A 26,115-nucleotide genomic window follows, 5' to 3' on the forward strand; every position below is an offset into this window, starting at 1 on the left:
GAAGTGAGGTCCAGCCTCCAGGTCGGGTTGCCTCCATCGGATACTCGGGGCAGGGAGAAAGGAGTGTTGCCCCGGTGTAAGAGTGGGCCGGCAGCGAACGGGGAAAGATACGCCCGTACCAAAGCATGACGGTGTCCACCAGGCGCTTGGACACTGGCCGTTGCTCCGGGCTACGTTAATTTTTGGGGGCAGACAAGATGTTGGTGATTATTGAGAAGAGTGACCAGACTGTGAAAAAGATATCAATTGACTACAAAGAAGAATATAATATCATCTGTGATATTATATCTACATCTTTTTGAAGTTTACTCTTCTTCTACTGTATATAAGTTATGATATATAAGAGTTGATAAATCCATGCAGATTTTTTCTTTCTTCCGATCGGGAGATATCGGCAAGGCGAATATTACCAGTCAAATAGCGAGATAATACAAGGCAATTACCGTATTAAATTCCCTGATTGGGTCCTAGTGTGTTGGCGGTCGCTTCTTCCCGTGTACGGCAGTATTTTTCTTCCCCCTTCCGCCCCTTCTCTTACTTCTTCTTCTTTTTCTTCTCCATCCCCGGTGTTCTCTCTTGACACTTCCCCATCTCCTCTCTTTTTTTTTTGTTGTTGCTATCTTTTTTGCACAACCTTCAAAATGTCTGCTCAGGATGACAAGAGCCTCTTCGGCATGCCCGTATGTGATTCCCCCTACATGTGAGAACTGGCCTGTTGTCGTCGCAGGCGCGTCTTGAAGTCAAATCCTGCATCATCACATCCAGGAAGTGACTCAGGGATTGCATTTGCAACGAACAATGGACCTAATTTGAACATTGAAGGTATCAAGCAAAGGATCAATGGCTAACAATTTTTTTTTTTAGGGCTTCGTTGTCGACTTCATGAGTACGTGACACCAAATTCAGTTTTCAGCGCCACGATCTGAGAACCACCCAGTTCTCACAAAGGGAATAATTTGACATTGATGCTAACACTGTTTATAGTGGGTGGTGTTTCCGCCGCTGTCTCGAAGACCGCTGCTGCCCCCATTGAGCGTATCAAGCTCCTGATCCAGAACCAGGTTGGTTTTATCCCTGCAGACAATGATATAACGCGGTCGCTTTGAATCAACCGTGGAATGAAAAGCGCCTTGAAGCCTACATGGGTTGCAATTGAGCTATTCGATGGGAATCCCATCATAACCACTTGCTATATACCCCTTGAGCCGAAAGGAAAATTTTTTCTTTGGTTTTCGGCGATCGGCATATATGCCCCTTTTCAGCCACTCTGATCAGTAATTAACCCGACCTTCTCCCTATAGGATGAGATGCTCAAGGCCGGCCGTCTCGACCGCAAGTACGACGGTATCGTCGACTGCTTCAAGCGTACCTCCGCCCAGGAGGGTGTCGTCTCTCTGTGGCGTGGTAACACCGCCAACGTCATCCGTTACTTCCCCACCCAGGCTCTTAACTTCGCTTTCCGTGACACCTACAAGGCCATGTTCGCCTACAAGAAGGAGCGTGACGGCTACACCAAGTGGATGATGGGTAACCTTGCCTCCGGTGGTGCTGCTGGTGCCACTTCCCTCCTGTTCGTCTACTCTCTGGACTACGCCCGTACCCGTCTGGCCAACGACGCCAAGTCCTCCAAGGGCTCTGGTGAGCGCCAGTTCAACGGACTGGTTGATGTCTACCGCAAGACCCTCGCCTCCGACGGTATTGCCGGTCTCTACCGTGGTTTCGGTCCCTCCGTTCTCGGAATTGTTGTCTACCGTGGTCTGTACTTCGGAATGTACGACTCCATCAAGCCCGTTCTCCTGGTTGGTCCTCTTGAGGGCTCTTTCCTCGCTTCCTTCCTGCTCGGCTGGACTGTTACCACTGGTGCTGGTGTTGCTTCCTACCCTCTGGACACTGTCCGTCGTCGCATGATGATGACCTCCGGTGAGGCCGTCAAGTACTCTTCCTCCATGGATGCTGCCCGCCAGATTGTCGCCAAGGAGGGTGTCAAGTCCCTGTTCAAGGGTGCTGGTGCCAACATCCTGCGTGGTGTTGCCGGTGCCGGTGTCCTGTCCATCTACGACCAGGTCCAGCTCATCCTCTTCGGCAAGAAGTTCAAATAGATGACTCGCCCTTAATACGGTGATAATCTAGCCTAGCCACCTTGTAGTTCTACTGGAGTCGGGGATGTCTTCCCTGCCCTCAGTACAACCACTGGGCGCGGGAAGATGAGGTTGTGGCAACAGCAAAAGATAGATGCGTCAAGAAATGGGTGCGGGGGGATCTTGAAGCATAGAATGGTGATTCTTCCCTTTTTTACCCGATGTACTTTACTGCCTGCAAGCTCTTTTTCTTTTTTCTTTCAAAATCTGTATTTTTTTCCATCTACTGCTCTTTGTAAATCCCCTCTATCTTCATTGTAAATTTAGCCTCGTAGCAAATGTTCCTCCAGATACGATGACGAGGGGCCTTTTGTCTCCCAACATGTTGGTTGACTTGCAATGAGACGCAATCTTTAGCATCATGTCTCTCGTCTTTCGAGTCCTTCAATGAACTTGGAAATCCTGCGAGGTTGTAGCTTGAGTACCCAGTCCTGGCCCTATCTGGGGTGAATCTGTGACGTATCCCTAGTATCACTAGGCAGATACAATGCCTCTTCTTTTAAAGCTGACATTTTGAAATAAAAGTCATTTGTTTTGAGTACTTCTTTCTCACACTCTATGAACTCCTCAGTTCTTTCATCAATCCTCTGAACCCTTGATTCCACATCGAGCCCACTGAATAGGCCCCACTGCGGAAAGCGCATGACGTCTGGGGCTGAAGCTTTGCACAGTTCCTCCAACACATTTCCCTTGATTACACTTTTCTTCACCAAACACAGTGACGAATAGTACCTACTATCATGTCGGCTCCAACTGGAATTCCAACATACACATCTGCGCCTCTGAACTCCAATCAGAAAGATGAGAGCACCACTGCTGCCAAACCAGAGCCTCAGCCCGCCACCGCAATCGAGACCTCGACTACCACATCTCCCCAATCTCCTAACGCCGCAGCTACTGCTACTGCTACAGCACCCTCATACTCTCCAATCTACGCCACAACCTCCAATCCTCCTTCAGCTGGGCCCGCCGCAGCGGCAAGTCTGCCAGCGCCAACGGCAGCTCCCTTCTCCCAAGCATCAGGGAACCTCACTGCAACCCCAACTACCATTCCTTCTTCGACTTCTCAATCACCACCCGCACCACAGCCAGGATATATTCCAACTCCACCGGTAGCCGGCTACACCCCAACAGCTCCTTCGCCGATACCTCCGCCTCCCAAGGTCGGTGAAGCCGTTTCTCCATCTACACAATCTACAGCGCCACCTACCCAAACTCCCTACGCCCAATCATACGCCTACCAGCGTCCTTCAGTCTCACACACTGCTGTTCCAAACTCCACGTCCTCACCCTATACATCGGTCTATCGTACTTCCTCCGATGCAGGTTCCTCGCAGCCACAGGGCTTGCCTTTGCACTATAGTGGTGGAGGTGGAGGTGCAGACAATATCTTCCCCGAGGACGAGGAACCAGGTTTCTTGAGCTCGGCGAAGGGCTGGATGCAGAGTGCTGGTACAAAGCTGGCGGAAGTTGAGGCAGAGGTGTGGAAGCGCATCAATGATGTCCATGGGAAATGATCTTGACGCAGTGGCAATACTTTAACTCATGGGTGTGTCAGAAATCCAGTATTTCCGGTTATTTTTATGGTTTTTCATATATGGATACGGGATGGTATTGACTCGGGATTATGGGGATTGGATGCGTGTTCATTGCTGTATTTTGATATTCCAGGATTTCTGGAAGCTGATGTAAGGATTTGAGGCTCGGTACCTATGTATCTACAGGCGTTGATGGGGTTACTTTTGCGGTCAGTAAATGAATAATGGAAATTTTTGAATTATACTTGCATTATCTTATTTCCAGTCTAAAGCCTATAAATAACCGTACTCAGGAGCCACCCTGATGTCAAGGTTTTCAATGTTTGTGCTAGAATAGTGTGCTAGAATAGTGTGCTCCGCTATCAAACAGGATATAAAAAGGTGCAAATTTGCTAATAATGACCACTCAAGTGCTAGTATTCTACTTCAATGTTCTACCATCTCCTTCTCTGTACACCATCAACAGTATACCATGCCACCCATGGACTCAACCACTGGCACCATACCCGTCAATGGAATCTCTACAGCAGCTTCCAAGGTCAATGTCCTGTATCAGCTCACATCCAACCTCGTCATATACATTTTCGCTTTATCAATAATGATTTGGTTACCTTGGACTATATCCAGAAGGATCGGTATCCTTCAATTCTCTGAAATCTATCTGATGCCTTAAAGCATGACAACTTGAAAGCAGGCCTGGAGGCACTTGAACTTTGGTTCCCACCACCGAGCTTGAGATTGATGTTCAACCCGACGTTGGCGCAATGGATACTGATCTTGAGCTTATTGGATCTGATTCGTCTGCACCTTAACGTTGCAAAAACCGCAGCAAGCATCGCAAAACTGCTTGATGGTGTTATGAAGTACGGTATATTTGCCGGCGAGGATTCCCAAAATCCGATTCAGATCGGCCCTATATTGAGCTTGTCACGTTGCTCAATGTACAGGCAGGTCCAGTTCTAAGAAGTATGTTGCTACCTGGGTAAAACTGCTGCCAACAATTTCATCAGATAATGGCTAACCTACACTCTCGTCACGGTTCAATGTCTTCACCCCTATCTCAATTTATTCGACTACACCTGGGCATCACAGTCCAACCCCTCAATATCATGAAAGTGTAGGTCAATACCTACCCATTGATGGAAGTAGTCCAATGTCCGCTTCTCAGGATCAACAAAAGTAACCATATGCACTTTCTTCCTTTACTGGCGTTCACTCACTCGAAATGGATTCGGAACACGCATCGGGGTGATTATTCTTTGCGGAGAGTCACGTTCTTCGATGAGAACTATAGTCGTTTGAGAAAGGTGCCAACCCAAATATCTGTAGTCTTGAAAGGGGACTATCGTCAAAGCGAACTATCATATGGTGACTGTACCAAATGAAGGGTCAAAAGGCCAACGAAATCATCCACTACTTCCTTGCTATTCTGACCCTGATAATCCACACTACCTACAAGTGGCCGACTGTTGAGGACTGTCGGGATGCGTTGATAGCCTTCTACGAAGACAGAAGACGCGGATTCCCGCACATACAGCCACTACCCATTGATAGCAGGTTCAAATGTTTCTGGCGTGGTTCTACGTCAACCGAGAGCTGCACATGATCCTCTTTGAAGCCAACACTGAGAAAGGAAGATTACTCCACGTCTCCTCTCACTCCACACTTATGGCCAAATACCTACAAGCTTGTATACAAGTTGGAGACATTAAAGTCACTCGTCAGTCCAAAGGAAGCACTTGCATCTGCATTGGCACAAATGGAAAGCTGCTATAAAAGGCAGAATATCCTGATTACAAAGAGAATGCAATGTGCGAAGTTTTGGTGTATTCCACTCTCTTCTTTGCGCAGAGCTTCGCCAATACACTATTTCGACCAACAGGAGGTGCTCAATCTATTCCCTGGTCTACATACTGGCGAGATCTACCAAACTTAGCCACGAGGGGAAACATTATGAAGAACGACCAATACCCGAACTGTGAAGGGAGAGAAAATAATGTTTCTACTATGTATGTTTTGAGTTATATCTCACATTATATTTTTTTTCTAACGTGATGTCTGTCTTTTTTGCCCTGTGCTCTGCAGAATTAGAGTGGATGGGTCGCAGCAGAAAGAGATGCGAAAATACTACTTTCTGCAAGACAACCTTGGAACGTCCAGCACGGAAAGCCGAGGGTAGGATTGCATGAGTGATGGAACCAGGATATGAATTTCCCTTAGTACCCAAAGGACACGTATTATCGAGATTGGTTGATAGAAGCTACTGCGCATTTGAGGAATGATGTTATCTCAATGAGAGACAGGGTCTCTTGATTTAGGATACCAATATCTGTAGATCACACCGCAGTGTAATCCAACTACCTAAACAAGACCAGGTACTATATACTTCCTGGTCATCAATCCATAATCCATTATCCATCATCATCCACCCAATACTCCCGACCCCCATCCCCAGATCGGAAGTGTACATATCTTCAAAACAACCTCGGAAAACCAGGAACCACACAGGAACTCAGTGAAATCAGTGAAGATGACCGAGAACGCAAGAACAAAACAGATACCGAATAAACCAGAAGTCAAGATAAGCGCGGGCCAGTGCTGATCAGTCAAGACGACCGACGCCTCGCAGTCTTGAAATTGGTTGACAGTATTCGACAGTCTGATGTAATTGGCATGGAACCAGGAAAGACCCGAAGAGACAGAATTGGAGAGTTCACATATTAGAAAAAGTAAGATAAAGAGAACCAGATTTCACGGGTAGGTTGAAGCCCGGGAATCGATGCGATAAAGAAAACATGTCAAAGGAAGTTGGAGACCAAAATAATGACAGATCCCGAATGCCCAGCTGGTGTCCAGCTGTTGGCGTTTTCGGTATCATGGAGCCAGCTGTGTTTTGAAAAGTCATATATGGTTGCAAACAATCCAATATTAACGCCAGAATCCAAAATAACATAAATCCGTAACGCCGAAGGTATCATCAGCGTCGTAATGTTGAAAGACAGCCCAATATCAGTGGGATATGGAGACTGGCTTTTCTGATGAGTCGTAACAGAAGAGCGTCAAAGCGGTCCGGACCAGCCTCGACGACCTCATTATGAAAAGAAATTTATCTCATGGGAGAGATGAAAATGAAAAACCCAATCTAACGCCGGCCCAATGTGTCGATAGAGCTTTACATAGAGCCCAAACGGAGAAGCGCCTCTACCGCAGCGCGTTCCTGGGTGTCAAAGTTGTGGGGAGTAGACTTGGCCAAAGTGGATGGAGTGGGTCGGTTGGCGTGGGTATTACCGAAAAAGCCAGCAGGAAGAGGCTTCGCTCGAGCAGCAACATTGTTACTCCGTACAAAGCCACCACTACCAGTCATGGAACGAGCTCGCAGCGCATCCGCTCCAATCTGCGCCCAATCTTCTTCGTCGGTAACATCGCCTTCATCCCACTCTCCATCTTGCACGTCGTCCGGCACCTCAGAAGAAGAGCAGTATTCCTGTTCATCGCCATCCAGAGACATTTTATCGGCCTCATGCTCGAGCATGTCGAGATCCTCGTACTCACCCCGCGCACCATAATCCTCCGCATCAGCGAACGAGAAGGCGATGGAGTTGTTACGGCCCATACTAGCCCCGTACGGATCTCGACTGTCACGTCGGGCGTCCCAACCTGAACGACCCTCGATCTGCATTCCACGCTGCTGGAAAGACCCGGCGATACTGGAAGGGGAGAAGATGGGTTGAAGGAAAAGGCACGGTCGCGCACAACTTCATTGCGTCGACGCGCATCCCAGCGTCCCCAACCGATCTTCTCAAAGACCACATCACCCTGCACATCTGCTTCTCCGTTGCCACGGTTCTCAAGTGCGGCCACTACAAGGCGACGCGCCTTGGCGGGTGGAATGCGCGAGAAACCAGGCACCGAGGTGGTCAGGTATCCCATGACATGACGGATCGCAAGCGGACCTTGCTGCAGAAGGATCTCAGGCAGGTGGTATTTTGCCAGCATGACTGGGGTTATATCACCGACGCTGTCTAAATCGTGCGCGGGGGCCGAACGGTCCTGGCCGTGGACATGGTCTCTCTCGTCATGGAGATCGATATCCGAGTCTAGTTGGGGGACCGTTGATAGTGGCGAGCCCGGCGACAGAGTCGGATGACCCTTAAAGGCCTGTGGGGGAAGAGTGGGGGAGATGGAGTTGGGTGGCGTTGGGAGCATGGCCGGGTGTCCGGGGCGAGACTGGGACTTGCCCGACAGGCCCGCACGCGGTTGGGGGATATCAACAGAGGCGGTCTTGGTCTTGCCAGCAAGAGCCATCGCGATGCTGGAGTTGGACTGAAAAGCCATGATTGCAGAGGGTTGAAGAAGGGAAGTTGAATGTCTAGTAAAGAAGACGCGCCTTATCAGTATATATGAGTCAGACAGGGGACAGAGCCAGACAATGCGACACAGCCGCAACGCTCAGATTGGTTCCTTGCTCAGTGGCAAGCCTGAAAGGGGGATCTATTTCCAGGTGCGGCCCAAAGAAAGTGAAACTGGGTGAACCACACACAAACAACTTACCTTCTTTAATTCTTAAAGAGACAAAGAGAGACACGCAGGTACGCGATTAGCTTCCAGACGGGGGGAGGGATGAACAAAGAAGCGACGCGGTAAGGGGATCTCGCGTAAGCGTGATCTCGTGAAGAAGAAAAGCCAGGGATGTAGAGTAGAGAAGAAGAACTTGAAGAGGGAAGTTGTATTATTCTTGTAGTTTGACTGTGTGCCCCTCTCCTTGGAAAGGGAAAGTATGGGACTCCTATGACTCCGCAGGTGCTGCCCAGGCGTTGCTCGTGGGTCGACTGATTGGCGCGTGGATCAGGGCTCTGTGCCCGGTTGGTTCCGGTACACATGTACATCATTATAGTATATTGTAGTATGTATAGTATAGTATTAGAATAGTCTTCTATAGTATCTAAGTAGTATTAAGTAGGGTGCTGTTGTGATTGTTGTGGCATTAGTAAATTATTCTATTTCCTCATTTACTATATCTAATTATTCAAGTACAGGCATTGAACACTGAAATGATTCTCTCCTATCTATTTCCAATAGTATGGGGTCCAAGCATAAACCCCTCAACTTATCAAAGGGTTGTAACCCTATATGGGGTACTGAGAACGGAACTGGAGTCCATAATATAACCTTCAGTATATGGTACTATGCACAATGACAATGCTTCATAGTATGGTACCATATTGTATACTGCACAATCACTGATAAGCCTCCCGGCACGTGGTACATTCTGTACTTTTCACTTGAATCTACTTCTTCACTTAGTCACTCGCTACCAATTCATCAATTACTTCTTTCTCTTTTTTACCCTACTCGCACAACGTTTTCATCTGGATTCAATCCCGTCAAATCCCTCATTTTACCCATCTTCATCATTTATCTCCACTTTAATGGATCTGACATGGTCATCTAGCCTTGATTGACCAACAGTACTTTGACGTCATGTTGGTACCAGATACTTGATCACTATGTACACACTACTTTGTACCCACCCCCGTGGCCTGGCTAAGACCCGAGATTGTATACCACAAAAAGGTCCGCTCTCACTCCCGTATCCACTGTGACACGACCAGAAAAATTCAAAAACCCTCGACGCGTGTCCCGGATTGCGCTTTTAGCGCTGCCAATAATAATGTCAATCACGCGCAGCTGGGCTTTGGCCACTTTAGCTTTTGATCGACCATGAGAATGTGCGCTGCATTTCCCGGTGACTGCTTCAAGTGCATTCTTGCCCGGTGGACCGAATTAATCCGAGAATGCCGAGCTGCATGAGTACTGAGAGTATCCTTCATGGAGTCCGAAGTACACGTATGTTTATCACATCCAGATTTACAGATTTACGTATGATAGGAATATACAACCTTGGAAATGACGCGCCGTACTCCGTTGTATTTCTTAGCCGGGTGGGGGTACCCGTCGTGGGGTTTCTGCCTTGATCATAGAGATTATGGATGTACTGTATCCACTGACCTCGGGAGGTATACTTGAATGACTAAATCGAGGGGTACATACTAACTATGACTAGTATGTATCTCAGGTACACTGAGGGGCAGATCTCCAGGGCTAAACTTGATCTTGATCTTGAACAACTGTATGTATACTCACACGACCATTCTACCTCTACCTAATGAGTTGGTGTATCTCTCGTGAGACCGGCATTGGTCATCGGGAACATTCGGCACAACTTGAATATTGGACGCTGTAAGACCCTGCGGGCAAAAACAAGTCCAATGTACAACTCAGAAACTCAGAAATTCAATAGAACACAATGGAAGAAGAAAGCAACCAGATAGGAACCCCGATCATCGGCCGTGAGGGTCCAGCAATTCTCAACGGAGGGTTATCTGTCATCAAAGCACCCCGAGGTACGGAGTACATTGAACCCTCGGACCCTTGCATTCCAAGTATGTACTCCGACTCTTCGCCTCCAACTGCTCCAGCGCAGCATATCTCCCCACTTGTTTCAGCCATACACTCAGATCAAACAATCCCTCACTTAAATCCCTCGGATTCCCCACAAAAAGAAATACACTCCCCATCTGCTGTGCCGGTTCTCGCCCATCTGTATATCGAATGGAACACGAGACGGCTTGGTAGTTGTCTGTCTCGTACTTTGCTAATTTCTCCGCTTCTCTCAAACAAGTTACATTGTACACTGTCCCTTCAACTGTGTTGGTACCTGTCGAAGATACCAGAGCTGGGTATTGCCCCCACAGCTTACATTCATACCCATCCAGTGAGGCGGGCCTTAACTTGGGCTTATGGTCCAGTCCAAGGATTTCGCTGAGCATGCATGGATCTAGAAGAGAACCGTAGAAGAAGTAGAGTCCTATCGGCGTGGTCCGCTTCTCTTTAGACACCGAGAAGAATGGATCGTGTGCCTTGCCTTTTAGTTTTAGCACCACGGGTGATATCTTTGTGCGCGGGTCAATGGGTGGTGGAGGCGGGGGCGGGGCTGAGGTTGGTGGTATTGAGGTTCCCTCAATGAGCGGGGTATCGGTGCTTGGTAATTGATTCATTCTAGATGGAATTGATCATGATGTTGACTTGCGTGGACTGAGAATTGGATAAGTGGGTAAATTCGAGTTGCATTAGCCGGCGTTGTGTGGGGTGCTTGTCAGGTACGTGGGATTCCCCGCTGAAGAGTTGCAGGGTATTCTATAGCCTGATTTAGGATTCTGTGCTTGAGACGAATTAGACAAACATCCTGCTATACTAAAGTAGTCTTCCATTGATCCTATAGGAACGTTTGGCATTTGACATCTTGAATTCTAGTGCATCCCTTTTCGTGAAGGCCATTGATCCGCGCGGGGCTGGGTAAAGATACTGAAATTATCCAGAGCTTTCATTGACAAGAATCTTAATTTCATATATTACTAGGAATAAGGTGAGTAGACTGAGTAGACCACTCGATAGTTCAGAACATTTGAAGATATCAATGATATCAATGTAGCGAAATGATCGAGATCTTTAGTACGGTGATCCTCTGGGCTACCCTCGCAGCTGCGACGGTAGGCCCCAACTCGCTAGACTCAGATATTTCACTCATCATTCACAATGATCTGAAGGGTAAGCATCTTTTGCCAGTGGTTTGGGGATGTGAACTACCGAAGTAACCATTGGGGACAGAAGATACAAGCTCGTGGAGTGAATCTGGAGTCTTGCTCCTAGATCCGATGCCATTACAAAAAGCCATTGAAAGCTGTCACAGTCTTGGAGAATCTCTTTGGTCAGGAAAATTTGATGAAATCAAGTACGATTTGGACTACCTCACATTTCAGGGCAAGTATAGCGATGATCAGAAGTATTGGATTGCCCCAGTCAATAGCGCTGCCTCAACTATCAACCTGAGTGGAAAGGTACAAAAAGCTTCCGCAAACACTGATCTCCCAGCTCTATGTACCCAGACAGCGCCATATTCCACCTCTGAGACCCAGGATAACAGCTCAACTTGGCAAGTCTTGGTTCATTCTAATAACGAATATTTGACTGGGTAAGCCCCATACCGAAAATACTGCAACAGTCATACTGATATCACGTCAGGTTTCGTGATCGACTGAGCTTTCGTTTCCTTGGTATCAGATATGCCCCAGAAGCTGAACGATGGACGTATCCCCAGCTTTATGAAGGAACAGGAGATCATGTTTCCGCCCTGGATTATGGATCAATTTGTGCTCAGAGTTCAACGGGTACAGAAGACTGCTTCTTTTTGAATGTCTGGACCCCATACCTACCAAAATCTTCAAGTCAAAAGAAAGAAAGTCTGAAGCCGGTCATGTTCTGGATCCATGGCGGTGCTTTCACAAGTGGAGAAGGCAGTGACCCTACATTTGATGGAGGAAACCTAGCCTCCCGTGGCGATGTAGTCGTCGTCACGACGAATTACCGACTAGGAAACTTGGGCTTCCTTGCTCTAGATGACGGTACAACAAATGGGAACTATGGTGTAGCAGACCAGATCACTGCACTGGAATGGGTCCGCCGTAACATTCAGGATTTCGGCGGTGACCCAGACAGGGTGACTATCTTTGGACAATCAGCTGGAGCAGGATCAGTGAGAGCATTACTTGCCTCACCGAAAGCTCGGGGTTTATTCGCAGGTGCTATCATGGAAAGTAACCTAGGTGGATTGGGCTACGGCACATCATATTCGAAATACTACACCATTGCGCAGGAGATGGAAGTGGCCGGGAACGCCATCCTCAATGAAACAAACTGCACTTCCGCGAGCTCTAGAGTCGACTGTCTACGACAGATTCCAGCTTACACCCTCACAAACCTTGAAGCTAGTGCCAGATATCTCGTCGTCGATGGGGAATATCTCCAGAGTTCCGAGCTGGGTCTTACGAATCCTGAAACCACAGCGAACGTCCCTCTCCTCCTCGGCACAACCAGAGACGATGGTGCAGCATTCATCAGCTACCCTTCCGCCGACGAGAGCATCCAGGAATTTTTTACAGAGAATGATCTCCCCTCAACCGAGGTCCCAAGTCCGCTCTTCCCAATACCCTCTGGTGCAAATCACACCCTGGATATATTCAACACATCAGCCCGAATCGCCACCGATTCTATCTTCCGCTGTATCGACCAAGCAACCGCTTACGCAGGATCGAAGAATAAAATCTTCCCCAAGATATTCTTCTACGAATTTAATCGCACTTATCAGATGACGGGTTGGTCGCCTAATCCTCCGCTTTGTCAAGCACCAGTTACGGCTGCTTTTCCAAACGGAGATCCTAATCTAGAATACTTCAAGTGTCATTCTGGAGAACTATTTTTCGTCTTTGGAAATGTACTACGTATGGGAGTTGAGTTTCGAGACGATTACGATTTACCCTTCGAGCAGTATATTCTTGATTCTTGGACTGGTTTTGCGCGCCAGGCGAACCCGACACCGGATATGGGGTTCCTAAAGGCGAGGGGATACGCAAGTACTATTGAGGTGATTGAGGGCACTGCGGCGTGGGTACCATTTCAGGATAATGAGCTTAAGCTGAGGAGATTGCAGTGGCCGGCAGAGACAGTATCGCTGGATGAGACGCCTCAGTGTCGGGCTTTGAACTTGTCTTTGGATTATTATATGACTTGATTTGGAGAACTAGACTTTATTTGGATGATGGCTGTGCCGATGCTTAATCCGGACGAAAGGTTCATCTAATGTACTTACTTGCACTTTGTTGGAAATCCGTATCCATTATAGGCTTCGGCGTCAACTTCTAGACCAATATGGTAACAGCTATGGCACTGGTTCTATCTTCTCTCACTACCTACATCTTCTTCTCTTCCCCCTCAAGCACCTTCCGCGGCAAAAAGACGGCCTTTGGATATAAACGGCCCTTTCTCCCACGAAGTCCTCCCTCCTCAGACCCACTTCCACTGACAGCAAGACGACCATTTCACCCAAGAAGTCCTCACTCCTCAAACACTATTTCCCTTCAAAACAGCTCTCATCAACATCGCTCTTATGCAGCCTTTATATGAATCAATTTGGGAACTTGTCTTGGTCTTGATCGGAATCCTCGTCTTACTTGCAATCACCGGCATTCTCACTTTCCTCATTGTCGAATCACTAAACCGCTCTTCTGTTAGAAGTTGGGAAGAGGAAGTTCAAGAGCTTTTAAGACTATACTCAACATTACACGCTACGTTCTCATAATAATCCCATCGGCAATACTCATCGCTCTTGCATTTTGGAAATTATTCCCGACTTCAGATGTCTGCCCACCATGTACCACCTATACCTTCTGCGACTCGACATAAGGAAAGGTGAGTATCCTTTGGCGCGGTAATTGAAGATATGATGGCCACGATGTACATCATGCTTCTTTTCACAGTTATGGCGGCTGCGTTCGGGTTCAGCATATTTTTCGCCGTTGGGGTTATAATACCCTTCTGGAGGCAGTGTGAATGCCACTTGGATGCTTCTCTTGGTATGATCTTTCAGTGGTTGGAAGGGTTTGTCTTTACGGTGCCTTTTTTGGCGGCTTACACTGAAGCTGATTTCTGGAGACGTTGTCATGCAGCTCACTGAGGAAACCTCGGGATGGAATGAGGGCTGCAAGATTCAAATTCTTTTGGAGAGGAGTGTTTTCTAGGATGGGGATTCGAGTTATTTTTTTTTTCAAGTTTATGTCTTGCGGTATAATTCTCTTGGTTTTGGAAGTCTGGCTGGACTTTATTTGCTATTGAGCCATTGTGAGCGACTTCTAGGTAACATAGACCAAATGGTCGGATAAAAAGTTCAACATCATTCCATGTATGATTCTAGAACCTGTTCCCTACTATAGACGTGGATACTGGAGTATTAATATAGTAAATTCTCGTAGAATAATACCCATTTCTATTGAGTTACGTATTAGTACTATAAGCCCCACGTTAGTTCCAATGGTGCCCAGGTGCCCCATAGAGAAGCGCTTGACACTTTGACCTTTGACCTTTTTCTAATATCTAAACTAGACCTTATTGGACAAATCAGCAATCCGAACCATAGAAATGACCAAAAATTATATCCGCGCGTCCCCAAGTTTGGAACTCGGTACCAGATGTGATAGATTATAAGCTTTTATATAGCCGCAAAGATGCAGATTTTACAATGAAATTGACTTCAATGATTAACTTTGAATATAATTGACTTGTATTTGAGACATACTTAAATTTCAGATCCTTGTTCATATCCTCATAAATGAATATTTGTATCATCTCAAGTTGAGTAAATGTAGTAAGTAGATTGCTGATGACGTAAATTCAGCTCTCCAAGCGCTCAGACCCTTTCTTGTCCCATTGATCTATTTTTTCTAGTGGAGACCGCGTCAGCTGGAATCAATTTCGATGGAATAATAATTAATCTATTTGACAGTTTCGATGGACGAATGAGGCGAATCCCCCCGGCCGAGAAACCGGGGCGCACGAACTAGTTTCAGTTAACAACGCCGGAGACCAACAGAAGGTGGAAGAATCTAGCGAGACTTTTTAAGCGGAGTCCGAATCTCGTGGTTTCATTGCACGATCAAACTCAAGTGCTGATGGAGGATTGATAAAATCGTAAAATCGTAACGAACATCTGGATTTAAGTATCCACTTCCCACGTTCCTTATGGCTTATTATAGGCTTATTATAGGGCAGGCCATTATAGACCCAGTAATCGCGGCAATTTTTTTTTTTCCTCCTTGAGACTTCGCTTAGATGAACCAGTTGAACCGCCAATTATTTCCTTTTACCTAGGTACCATGCATGACATTTGAAATTAATATATTAATATGCATGGATCGGGGGGGGATTTAACCTAAATCTGAATCCAGTCTAGGTAGTCAAGGTACTGGACAATATAACGGGAAATTACTCGGCAAATGGGAGGCTTGAGAGTAACATTCCATCAGGGCTGGAATTATTATGGAAGAGTGTTCGCGTGGTTCAATGGATTTAGTGGAATTTGGTGAATTTCAGTGGATTCAATTGACCATCGGGAGTTGATTTCTATGGTTTATCGGTCTTTCCGGATCCACTTCTGCGATCTATAGGCTCGCAACCGCCACCCATGTCTTTCGATTCTATGGTTAACCCCCCCTCTCCACTTGAAATCAAAAAATCCATTTGCGGTATATCCGATGCTTGCCGGGGGTTTGGTCATTTTTGGGTTCTCGCCTCCATGCATCATGGTACTGCTATATAGTATCATCTGCCGCCGCATTATGGCCGACGGCTGATGCTGGACCCTTTTTACTTCCCCGTCACTTTATCATGGGTCTAAGTGATCGCTACCCTGCCTATGGTGGTCGTGGTCCCAGTGACCTTCGACTGGGTCTCGGTCTAGGTGCTGTTGCCACCATTTTTATGGCACTACGAGTTTATGTGAGACTTCGTGTTAACAAGTTTGGAACAACGGCCTTGATCTGGTCTCTTATTGCCTGGGTATGTACTACATGTGTAGTAGTTGAATATCCCCGATCTTGATCAGATCCATTGATCGGCATCGACTCCACTGACATGTGCTAATCTCTCTCCGCAGTTTTTCACGGTGATCACCCAAACTTTTGGTGTTATCTCCATTCTCCACGGTCTAGGAAACCATATCAAAGTTGTTGAGGATGAAGGACAACTGGGTAACTACCTGTTGTTCACATGGATCACGGTCTTCTTCTTCAACATGGCCATTCCAATTGGAAAGGTCGCCGTCGCGGCATTTTTAATTGAGATGAATTCACAAGGCAGTACGTCAATACCAAGCACCTGGATAATCTTGGACTCAAGTGCTCTCATATACTAACTCTCATAAAGATCTTAAGATCCGTCGCAGTCTAGTCGCCGTCGCCGTGATCAACATCGTCTTCAACATCCCACAAGTTCTCCTTGCCTGGTTCCAATGCAGTCCACCAAACGCTCTATGGAACCCCAACGAACAAGATAAATGCAACCACGCCACAAGTGTCCACTACACCTATTTCGTCGGAGCCGTCGCCGCTCTTTCAGATTTCTACCTCGCCATCATCCCCGCAACCATGCTCGCCCCACTCCGAATCGACCGCAAGTTGAAATGGGGTCTCAGTTTCCTGATGGGATGTGGTGTATTCGCCGGAGCAGCAGCCATCGTCCGAACATGGGCCGCAAGTTACATCATGAGCGCAGACCCTTCATGTGAGTAATGTTTCGAAACAACCAACGTAAAAAACGTATCACTAATTTTTTATTTCTAGACGGTGTTGGTACTCTCTTCCGTTGGGGTGAAGTCGAGGAATGGGTCGTCCTTATTTCCATGTCCATCCCACCTGTCTGGCCCTTATTCCGCCCACTTACAACCCGCTTCATCAAGTCCACTGGAATGTCGCGCAGTCCGCATCAATACATGCAGTATAATCAGTATGGATCTCGGGGTGCGCCACTTGGATCCACTGCTGGTGCTGCACCGCCGATCATTACAACTACGATCTCTATTTCCTCGACAAAGGGTGTCTCGGCTGCTGCGGAGCCTGTTGGTACTTCTTCATCATCCGCCGAATCTATTACTAGATACGATGAGGAGGAGCCTGAGACGCCGCATACTGTTTTGAGTGGGAATGGTGATCCTGAGGGTTGGGTGGAGATGTCTCATTATAAGAATCGTCGTCATTCATGACATCTTACTAGACTTATTTATTTTCTTATGTACAAATATCTTCAAAATTATGAATTTAATTAATAGAGGTTCATTATACCCGGATAATGATGGCATCTCAAGTTGTATAAGGTAAATAGTGCCAACGCATCATAAGTTGGTTCAGATCAATGGTCATAAGTTCTCATAGATAGTCATCATTTCCCATAACGTCAAAATATCTGACGCATTTTGTAACCAGCCTTTCGCGTCGATGATCAGCTTGTCATCGGACCCAGCAGAACAGCCCTGGAGGACACGAATGGCAAAAGCTACTCGAAGGGCAACTCCAGAGAGACAGTCGTTATGGAACGCCTCATGTATCGATTTTGCCACCACCAGCAAACCTGACCCTTATTTATGCAGCTGCCTTTTCATGGGAGTGGAAATGGACTTAGTTTCATAGCCATGAGCAAGGATGCTGATTCTCGTACCACCACCAAGAATGTTTGAAAGTGTCGTCCATATTAAGAATCATATTTACCTTCAACTTCTGGACTTGAGACGAATCGGTGATGATACAGGTCGTCATCGGGCCATTTTAATTTTTTCTTTGTTCGTCAAAGAACTCCTCAAATTTGTAGAACTCACAAAATATAGCCCCGTCCCAATCCAGGTTCATCTCAGAAATTCCAAGATTGTCCGAGAGGTTCGGGACAATAGCAAATTGCCCGCTGTCCACAGAGTGCTCGAACTCTTGACTTACCAAGATGCCATTCGGAGGTGGGAAAATATCACCACCTTTGCTAAGTATGGCTTCTGAGTCACATGAGACTCTCATTTCAAGACGAAGGCATATGGCGTCAGCTTGCTTGCGTGGCTTCTCCACGTCTATTGAAATGATGAACCACGACGTCTGGCACTTCTTTATAGCAATTGTTATTGACAGATTCACCGAACCCCTCATGTCACTTCTGCTCTGCCATCTCTCACAGCCTCATAAAGAACGAAGTTCCGATCAAGAGGTGTAGATAGTTATTGATAAATTGGCTATTGATGAGCCTGGAGTCATTAATGATGTGGATTGTCCCTTGGGAGTTGAAGAGAGAAGTTCTGAGGCGCTTGCGAATACCAAACTGCAGTCAAGGATGGACGGTATGTGCGTGGCGCCAACAACATATAGTTACTGTTATTTGACCAAAGCTCATTCCGAGTCGTTATCCAGATCTCACAAGAGATCATGATAAATTCAAGATCGTTGAGTTCCTTCAGCCATACGAAGCGCAGACTCGGGTCAATGGGATGGTGAGCGTTGTGAGGTTCATGCCCGGGGTTTCCACAGAGTCACCTATCATATGAGTAAATTTTCTTTCCATATTAACTCTCAAGGGTATGGTGACTCCACATGTGTATCTCCCATCTTCAGAGGATAGAGAAATGAGGACTATTAGCTTGAATGATTTCGGTCCATTAATGCCAATAGTGGTCTCAGACACTCTATGTAGCCACTGTTGCCCAGGTGATCGCTTTCCTCGCCACTGCGATTCTTTTTCGATCTCTTGATTTCAAAAATCAACCTCTATGACGACAATTGAACATGGATGCTAGCATTGCTTCTGTATGAAACTTAGAAGCTCCGACAACGATGAATGATTTTGCTATTGTCTCGCCGTGGGATAGGTTTCTGCACAATTGCCAATGTCGATATAGCTCGTTGGTAAACTTGATTTGACCCCGGGGCCGTGACACACATCATCTGTTCTCTGGAATCGATCGGGTGTGCTGTTGGAATCTTCGAACAATAGGTCTACTGTGTTTGTATTTGTGAGTGGTTGACTTGCTGGATATCTTTTGCCGATGTTCAACAATCTTCAGCTTTCACAACAAGAAACGGAGTTCGGCCAATCTATGTAGTTGTAAATTGAAACTCACAGTATATTTAGTACAGCGCATTTATACACCATCTTGAAAGATGGATGCCTGTTGCTCGAATCGGTCCCGCTTGAAAAGGACGCACGGGGCAGCTTTTCATCGATCCGTAGTTGTGATTGTGCGATGATTCTTTTTTCTGGTCAGATCCAGATCCTCTTGACCGGTATCCTCGTACAACCGGTTGAACATACTTGTCCAAAGATGGCTTGGTGGACTCAGAGTCTGTCGGCTGTCTTCGAATATGTGGTTAGTCAGAACGATATCTTAGTATTTGAGAAAGTAAATTACCGGGTTGATGGCTACTTGGGCTATTTTGTGCTCAATGGGTTCGTCTCTGGCCCACTGTGCAGGAGAGGGACGTGCTAAGAATCCTCGTCCACAAAATGGAGGGAGTAGAAACACATGGGGGAAGATGATGTGGCATGCATCCCGACCCCAGTATGGTTTTTGTTGCATCCACAGTCTCGACTCATCACATTTTCTGGTTGAATGAGAATGAGGAAAGTGTAACAAGTTTCACTCTGGGTTAGAATTGAGAAAATTCAGATGGTACAGTACATCATACCACACCTCCGAAGGATAGCGAATCAATAAGCACTTTTCATTCTATGTGTTTCAGTCTTCCAAATTGGCACCTTGACCTTCGGGGCCTTCGGGAACCGGCCATACTCCTAATAAAATTTGTCAGCCTGATCGAAATCTACTGTATACTCAAGACGGGATATTCGTCTAGGCTGGTGGAGATCATACTGGTGCCTAATCCCATGCCCTTAATACACTATCCATGGTAGAGCTGTGGACTTGGTAGCCGTAGCTCACCTCTGTAGTGGGGGCATCCTCTTCATTTGGGGCAGCTTCATGGTTCGATCGTGCGACTTGAGAGTTGGGATATGAAGGGCGCGATGACACAGGTGAGTTCTCAATTCTAGCCGCATCTTCCTCCTAGCGGCGTCCTCAGACAATTGCTCTTTGCCTTTTAGGCCTTCGCTAAGACCCGTCTCACAGCAGAACCCATCCTCATCAAGCTGGAGACTAAGATCTTTTATGTTCTGGTCTCTTACCATGTCCCCTTGAATGATTTCGTCCGGTTTCTGGATTCTTCCTCGTTTATCTGGGATATACTAGATGATCTACAGCAAGCTTCACGTCGGTATAGCTGAGTATGGTAGTCAGGAACTTGTTGGCTTGCTCAGCTATCTTTCGATGTGTCTAGTGCCACTCTTAGGTTCGGAGGAGCTGTACTAGGTTCAGCGAGAGGATAATCGTGGGCATACACGAAGCTGTCTCGGTACGGTCATTCTCGATCTCTCACTTCACAGTTCGGCCACTTTCTTGACGAAGTCCAGGCAGCTCCACTCAAGACATTGCATGCATGTGTAGTGGCATCGAGAAAAAGGAAGGAGCGAGGTCAAGAGCAAAAGGTAAGAAGGAAAGACATTGAGATATGAATAGATGAGGATTGAAACGTGAGGTAGGTACCTAGGTCGACTTATATAGTTGAGAGATCAGCTGCAGGTGATGGAAGCATGATAGAAGCAAGATGGGGATCTGTTCAGTGTTCCAACTTGAAGGTTGATAAGATTGCCCAGTGTCGAAAACTTGAAGAGCTATTACAAGTCGAATACAATTTCAAGGTTGAAGTTAGATCATTCATGATAAATTGAAACTTCAAAATGGTTCAAATTTTGTGGTTCAAGTTCAGACTCGGAGCACTCGTAGTAGCTACTCTGATTCTCTATGGATATCAGCCATCTCGTTTCAAGCACTTGAGGATTTACCTACTGGTACGTCCGATTAAAGAGGAACTTGAAGGTAGGAGGAAGAAGAAAAAAGAAAAGTCTTCTCTTCCCCTCCATTCACGATCATATCACAACCGCCTCAGTTTATGAGAATGTCGCGAAGTCACCTACTTGATGATACTATACTGACACCTAATGAGATAAATCTCAGAGCCAGCAACACATCAAAAGCGTGTCAGATTGTGTATATTTGGCTACAGAGCCAAGAGGCGTATAAGCAAAGATTGAGATGTCAGCGATGCTGCTCGGGCAATGTACTTCAAACTTCAAATTAGAATTTATAGCAGTTGCCATAGAAACTTCAATGAAGTACATGGGTACTACCCAGAACGAAAATTTAGTATTCAGGCATTGACAAGATCCATGTCGGCATTGACAATATTCGCGGACTCTGGACTATGTAATCAGCTCTACTTCACTTGCAGTATTCTTAGACTTATTCCAACTTAAGACTACGGCCTACGGACGACGCAGATTGAACGGTTTAAACGTTTTGTCAGACATGCTCTTTATTTCCAGGAGACCGCGAGAGAAATAGGAACAGAGACGCCGTAGGGTTGGTCGGGTCAAAGAGATGAAGGAGATCAAAAAGTATGTAGCAGGAAAAAGAAACTTCCCTTTCGCTTCAGAATAAAGGTCATTTTGAAGACCTCTATCCCTCAGACGAAAGTAATTGGAAGCCGATAATGCCTGTCTCGTCCTCTTTTCTCTCTCTCGCTCAATGCTCTTGGAGATGCTTCCTCCTCATGCATAAAACATCCGCCCCATGTCTCCGCTAGCCCCATCTGGTCGTCATGATAAAAAAGGTAGAAGTTGGTTGGATGAGTGGAAAAAAGGAAAAAGGTAAAAAGTTTGGGAACGTCAACAAGAATCGCCGGGACCTAGCTCCGAATTTTTTTTTTGTGAAATGTCATCTCAATTTTGCCCTGCTAATGCATTTTTAAGCAAACCAAAACGACCCCCGAAACACATTAAGCCCTTGGTGAATTCCGTTTACTCCTCGTCAGACTCCTCCTCGTCGACAGTGGTCTTGGCAATACGGTCCAAATCACGCTGGCCAGACTGGGTAATGCGACGGCCACCCTTGTCCTCATCAACCTCAAGGACACCGATCTTCTCGAGAGCCTGCATGGCCTTACGGTCAACGGAGCCGGAGGCGTCGACGTGGTGGGCGGGGCGGGAGCCGCGGTTCTTGGTGGAACCGTGGACCTTGCGGAGGCGGCCGACACCAACGGTCTTGCGCATGTAGATGTGACGGGCGACAGCGGCGGCGCGAACGTAGAACCTAAAAAAACAAATGGTTAGATTACTGGACGTGGGGTGGTTCGGCAGGTACACGAATCATACCAGTCAGCGTCCTGGGGAGGAAGCTCGTTGGAGGCAGAGGTCTTGACAGTGTCAACCCAGCCGGGGATGGGGAGCTTTCCCTGACGCTTCAGGAAAGCAGAGTAGGCAGAGATGAACTTCTGCGCCTATAGTACAGAAAGAAAAATATGTTAGCGTCGTGTGTTTTAATCGTGCATGTCAAATATCTGGTCTTGGCGAGGAGGGCGTAATTTTGGCATATGCATATCTGTGTCGGGTTCATTTCCAGTGGCTGTCTGATTCAGGTCCGGTCTCTTGTCGCAGCGGATCTTCTCAATTGTACTCGTTATGGCTATGGGTATCTGGTGTATTCGCTATACGATCAAAAATGATGAACATTGAGTTCAACATAACTGTACCGCACGCACACTCAAACCTCGGTCCATTCGGTCCATTTTTTGCATATAATCCGTGATAATCGAAGCGGTACTTCTCCCTGATGTAGTTCCTGATGCAATTCCATTCCTTTTTGATAGACACGGCCTCCGGAAACGAACCCAGACGCAGATATGCAATGGTGAAGACCAGGTTGACGAGGGATTGATCTCAGGGATCAGCGAGGACACTTACGTCCACATCGCGAACGGAAACACCACCCATTTTGGCGACTTGTTGGAGGGCGTAGGGGTTGAGAGAGTCGTTAGGCGGGAAGTCGAGGTGGGCAGGGTCGAAGTCGAAGAGTCCAAAATTTCGAGACACACAAACTCGCCCCGGTTGGGTTGCGCTGGCGTCTGTGTGGTTCGCTTAGCCTTTTTGGGTTTAGCCGTACCCTAAGTGTGGGTGCCTCAGGAATAACACTGTAGATCACGTGATTCGTCAATATTGTCCGGCCCTCAAAGTGGAGTAAGGCATCAGGGCACCAAGGCACCAAGAATAAGGCAGGAATCTTATAGTTCCAGTGAACGTTTATAAACACACTTCAGACTCTTAGATTCTACTTCGTAAACACCATACATATTGGAAAGATCACTTAGAAATAATATCGTCCATTATTCATTGCTAATAGCAGCTTGGTTCGTTTCTCATGACTGCGAAGGGAGGTAATAAAAAATAATGCAAGAATCCCTTCGCCAAATGCCCTCAACCTATTGAGTATCTCCTAACCATTTCTATCCAGAACACCGAGAAAACCGAGCCGAACAAAATATCAAATATAAAAAAACAAAGGGACAAGAAGACCGAAACCAAAAAAAAATTACAAGGTAGGAGCCCGCTGGATTCCCATATGGTATCGAACGTGCAATTCATCAATGAAATGCCCGTGTCGAATACCAGGAGGTCGGCACTCATTGAACTCAAGGACTGCATCCTCTACGCTGTAGCCCAACTTCTCAATCAAGTAGCAAACGATCAAAAAGCCTGTCCGGTTGTATCCATAGTGACAGTGCACACCGATGAGAGGACGTGGCAAAGATGGATCCTCCCGTTTCTCCATCCGGTCATCAATCTCTTTCTGTAGACGGTCGACCAAATCGATGAAGTCTCGCGCCTCATCAGGAGTGGGAGGAAGTTTCGAGACTGTAGGATGCTTGCAGTAGTGAATCCCACCCTTCTCCATCTGAGCGGGACTGTAAACTGGGCTTTCATGACTGATATCAATGACTGCGTAAATGCGATCATGATACTCGGCAGAAAATTTGACCGGGTTGTGGCCCTCATCCACCTCACGTAGCATCTTCATCGCGCGGAAGGTGTTGGCAATTGGATGGGAGACAGGTGCAACCTTCTTCCATTTGGCGAGGTTTTTCACGTCCCATTTGCCTGAGGTGTTCAGGTGCTGTAGTTGCCAACCAAGACTCAGTCGCTTGTCGATGCTTGAGGCTAGGAAATCCTGGATGATGCCTGCCAGAGTACGGTATGTGGCGCGGTCGTAGAGGAGAGCATGCGATGCAGGAGCAGGCAAGATAGCCGACTTGACTAGTCTTTTGCGTTCATAGCTGAATGCCTTGCCCTCGGTCTGCTTCTCATCATCGCCGCCAATGGATACTTCTTTGTGGACAGAACCGTTGACTGGTACGGTTCGGTCGTGTACTCGTGAAGCATCGGGGATAACACTGCTACCAGTAGTGTCGATTGTGGTATGGGCAGATGCATTTCCAAAGTATTTCAAAAGCGTCTGGATTTCCTCAGGCTTGGTCACTGCATCTGCTTCTCCTGCGACCAGCAGAATCGGCATATCAACGCCGGCCCAGACTTTCTCGCCCGGAATTCCTCCAGTGGCTTCGGTTCCCTTGTATGTGGGAAGGCAACCCCAGGACATACGGCGCCAGACTGGAGTTTTACTCTGCTTGTTGTATCGGACCTGCAGGCCTCGTGTCTCGACATCTGCGTCACTGCCAACCATTCTCGAGACACTGGTGCTCTGGGTACCACCACGTCGATCCCAAAGACGCCATAGATCAAAGACTGCTCCGGGAACATGCAGAAGGCGCGAGGCCAGCTTAGTCTGCTCTGGAGATGGAGGGGATGCTTTAGGACAAACAGCGATAAGTCCAAGAATATGCTCTTTCAAGTTTTTCCCAATGGGCGAGGCGGAGGAAGCGACCAATGCAGACATTGAGCATCCCATGCTGTGGCCGATTAAGACCACCTTTTGATCAGGATCGCGTTGTTTCTCAATGGCCACGGCTAGTAGCTCAGCCAGAGCTTCGATGCTGTAGGCGTCCCAGTTTGTAGGCGCAAATTTGGATAGACCGCATCCTGGCATATCAATACCAAAGCATGATCCGACATTTGACATGCTCTTCAAGAGGTGATTGAATTGTGCGAGTGAACCACCAAGTCCATGAACAAAGACTAGCAGTGGAACCGGAGTTGGTTTGGTGGGAAGACGGTCCAGGTGTGGGTGTCGGCAGAAGAAGGTTCGGATGTGGGGATAGGTTGCGACAGAGGTAGTGTAGGAGTTGTAGGAGGTGAACTTCTTCAGTAGTCCAGGGTCTGACTTGAAGGCTAGATTCCAGTTAGATGGAGAGAGTTTCTCTGAGGTATCTGCCTGTCACTTACCATCCGAGCTTTGTTGCTCAGGCTGTGATGACCAGTCTTCTGCTTTGGGAGATGCTCCAGCGGCATGATTCAGAGACCCATTGCTATCGTAGTCCTCATCTTCATAATCATCATCTGAGGAGGTCAGGGTTCTCGATGACGACTTGGAAGTCTTGCGCGAGGTTGAGCGCTGCGAGCGAGGCTTTTTCGCTGACGAGCGGCAGCGCTTAAAAGCAGCGAACAGACCACAGCCAGCCATGGTAATCACGCAGGTTAATAAAAACAGCGCTTGGCTTCCAGTCAAAGAATCATTTCCATGAATATTGCGGAGGGAAGTTGCAATAGACGACAATGATGCCCGTTGGGCCGTCACCCGCACAGAATTGTAAAGCTGGAGAAATGCTGCAATGCCCGACCGGTTTTGAGAGGTATTGTAGAGGCCGGAGAGCGCGTTTGAAGAGCCATCGTTGGCCATGTTGAACTTGGGGGGGGTTTATATCAGAGATCCCAGCAAGGAGTCCCTGGATCTGGACCCTCGGGGATCTCAAAGATAGAACCCGTGTATGAGTATCAAAGTGAAAGCGAGAGTGACACCAATGAAATGAATTCGATCGACAACGTTTGAAAGAAAAATAAAAAAAAGAAAGAAAAAACCAAATAGACTCGACCAGTCAAAATGAGGAATGGAGCCCGTGGGGGAAACAACGTGACTCAGAGGATCCACTTGTTTAGATGACGCGGTGGCGGTCGATCAA

At 47.1% G+C, this 26,115-nt stretch overlaps 8 protein-coding genes across 8 annotated transcripts; 5 read left to right on the forward strand and 3 right to left on the reverse strand.

The window, feature by feature from the left end:
* Window positions 1-641: 641 nt before the first annotated feature.
* N7483_010953 (putative mitochondrial ADP,ATP carrier protein (Ant)) lies at window positions 642-2,099 on the forward strand (the record flags this gene model as incomplete). The annotated part of the gene is made up of 4 exons (XM_057094380.1): window positions 642-680; window positions 865-886; window positions 985-1,061; window positions 1,302-2,099. The coding sequence occupies 4 exons, from the start codon at window positions 642-644 to the stop codon at window positions 2,097-2,099; spliced, it is 936 nt and encodes a 311-aa protein (XP_056940351.1).
* A 779-nt stretch (window positions 2,100-2,878) lies between these two features.
* On the forward strand, window positions 2,879-3,655 carry N7483_010954 (uncharacterized protein; the record flags this gene model as incomplete). The annotated part of the gene is made up of 1 exon (XM_057094381.1): window positions 2,879-3,655. One exon carries the CDS (start codon window positions 2,879-2,881, stop codon window positions 3,653-3,655), a length of 777 nt encoding a protein of 258 aa, XP_056940352.1.
* Window positions 3,656-6,848: 3,193 nt separating this feature from the next.
* Window positions 6,849-8,011, reverse strand: N7483_010955 (uncharacterized protein; the record flags this gene model as incomplete). Its single annotated transcript, XM_057094382.1, has 2 exons — window positions 6,849-7,364; window positions 7,385-8,011. The coding sequence occupies 2 exons, from the start codon at window positions 8,009-8,011 to the stop codon at window positions 6,849-6,851; spliced, it is 1,143 nt and encodes a 380-aa protein (XP_056940353.1).
* Window positions 8,012-11,172: 3,161 nt separating this feature from the next.
* N7483_010956 (uncharacterized protein) lies at window positions 11,173-13,304 on the forward strand (the record flags this gene model as incomplete). Its single annotated transcript, XM_057094383.1, has 3 exons — window positions 11,173-11,284; window positions 11,345-11,708; window positions 11,759-13,304. The coding sequence occupies 3 exons, from the start codon at window positions 11,173-11,175 to the stop codon at window positions 13,302-13,304; spliced, it is 2,022 nt and encodes a 673-aa protein (XP_056940354.1).
* A 2,648-nt stretch (window positions 13,305-15,952) lies between these two features.
* N7483_010957 (uncharacterized protein) lies at window positions 15,953-17,324 on the forward strand (the record flags this gene model as incomplete). The annotated part of the gene is made up of 4 exons (XM_057094384.1): window positions 15,953-16,123; window positions 16,221-16,422; window positions 16,490-16,846; window positions 16,906-17,324. 4 exons carry the CDS (start codon window positions 15,953-15,955, stop codon window positions 17,322-17,324), a joined length of 1,149 nt encoding a protein of 382 aa, XP_056940355.1.
* Window positions 17,325-20,116: 2,792 nt separating this feature from the next.
* N7483_010958 (uncharacterized protein) lies at window positions 20,117-20,374 on the forward strand (the record flags this gene model as incomplete). Its single annotated transcript, XM_057094385.1, has 2 exons — window positions 20,117-20,125; window positions 20,195-20,374. The coding sequence occupies 2 exons, from the start codon at window positions 20,117-20,119 to the stop codon at window positions 20,372-20,374; spliced, it is 189 nt and encodes a 62-aa protein (XP_056940356.1).
* A 1,632-nt stretch (window positions 20,375-22,006) lies between these two features.
* Window positions 22,007-22,978, reverse strand: N7483_010959 (40S ribosomal protein eS19; the record flags this gene model as incomplete). The annotated part of the gene is made up of 3 exons (XM_057094386.1): window positions 22,007-22,298; window positions 22,361-22,485; window positions 22,949-22,978. 3 exons carry the CDS (start codon window positions 22,976-22,978, stop codon window positions 22,007-22,009), a joined length of 447 nt encoding a protein of 148 aa, XP_056940357.1.
* A 595-nt stretch (window positions 22,979-23,573) lies between these two features.
* Window positions 23,574-25,835, reverse strand: N7483_010960 (RNA 5'-triphosphatase domain-containing protein; the record flags this gene model as incomplete). Its single annotated transcript, XM_057094387.1, has 2 exons — window positions 23,574-25,315; window positions 25,382-25,835. The coding sequence occupies 2 exons, from the start codon at window positions 25,833-25,835 to the stop codon at window positions 23,574-23,576; spliced, it is 2,196 nt and encodes a 731-aa protein (XP_056940358.1).
* Between the last annotated feature and the right edge of the window lie 280 nt (window positions 25,836-26,115).

Source organism: Penicillium malachiteum, assembly GCF_028827825.1.
Source record: "Penicillium malachiteum strain IBT 17515 chromosome Unknown utg000005l:1.0-9002435.0:326005.0-9005861.0, whole genome shotgun sequence".
Taxonomy (NCBI): domain Eukaryota; kingdom Fungi; phylum Ascomycota; class Eurotiomycetes; order Eurotiales; family Aspergillaceae; genus Penicillium; species Penicillium malachiteum.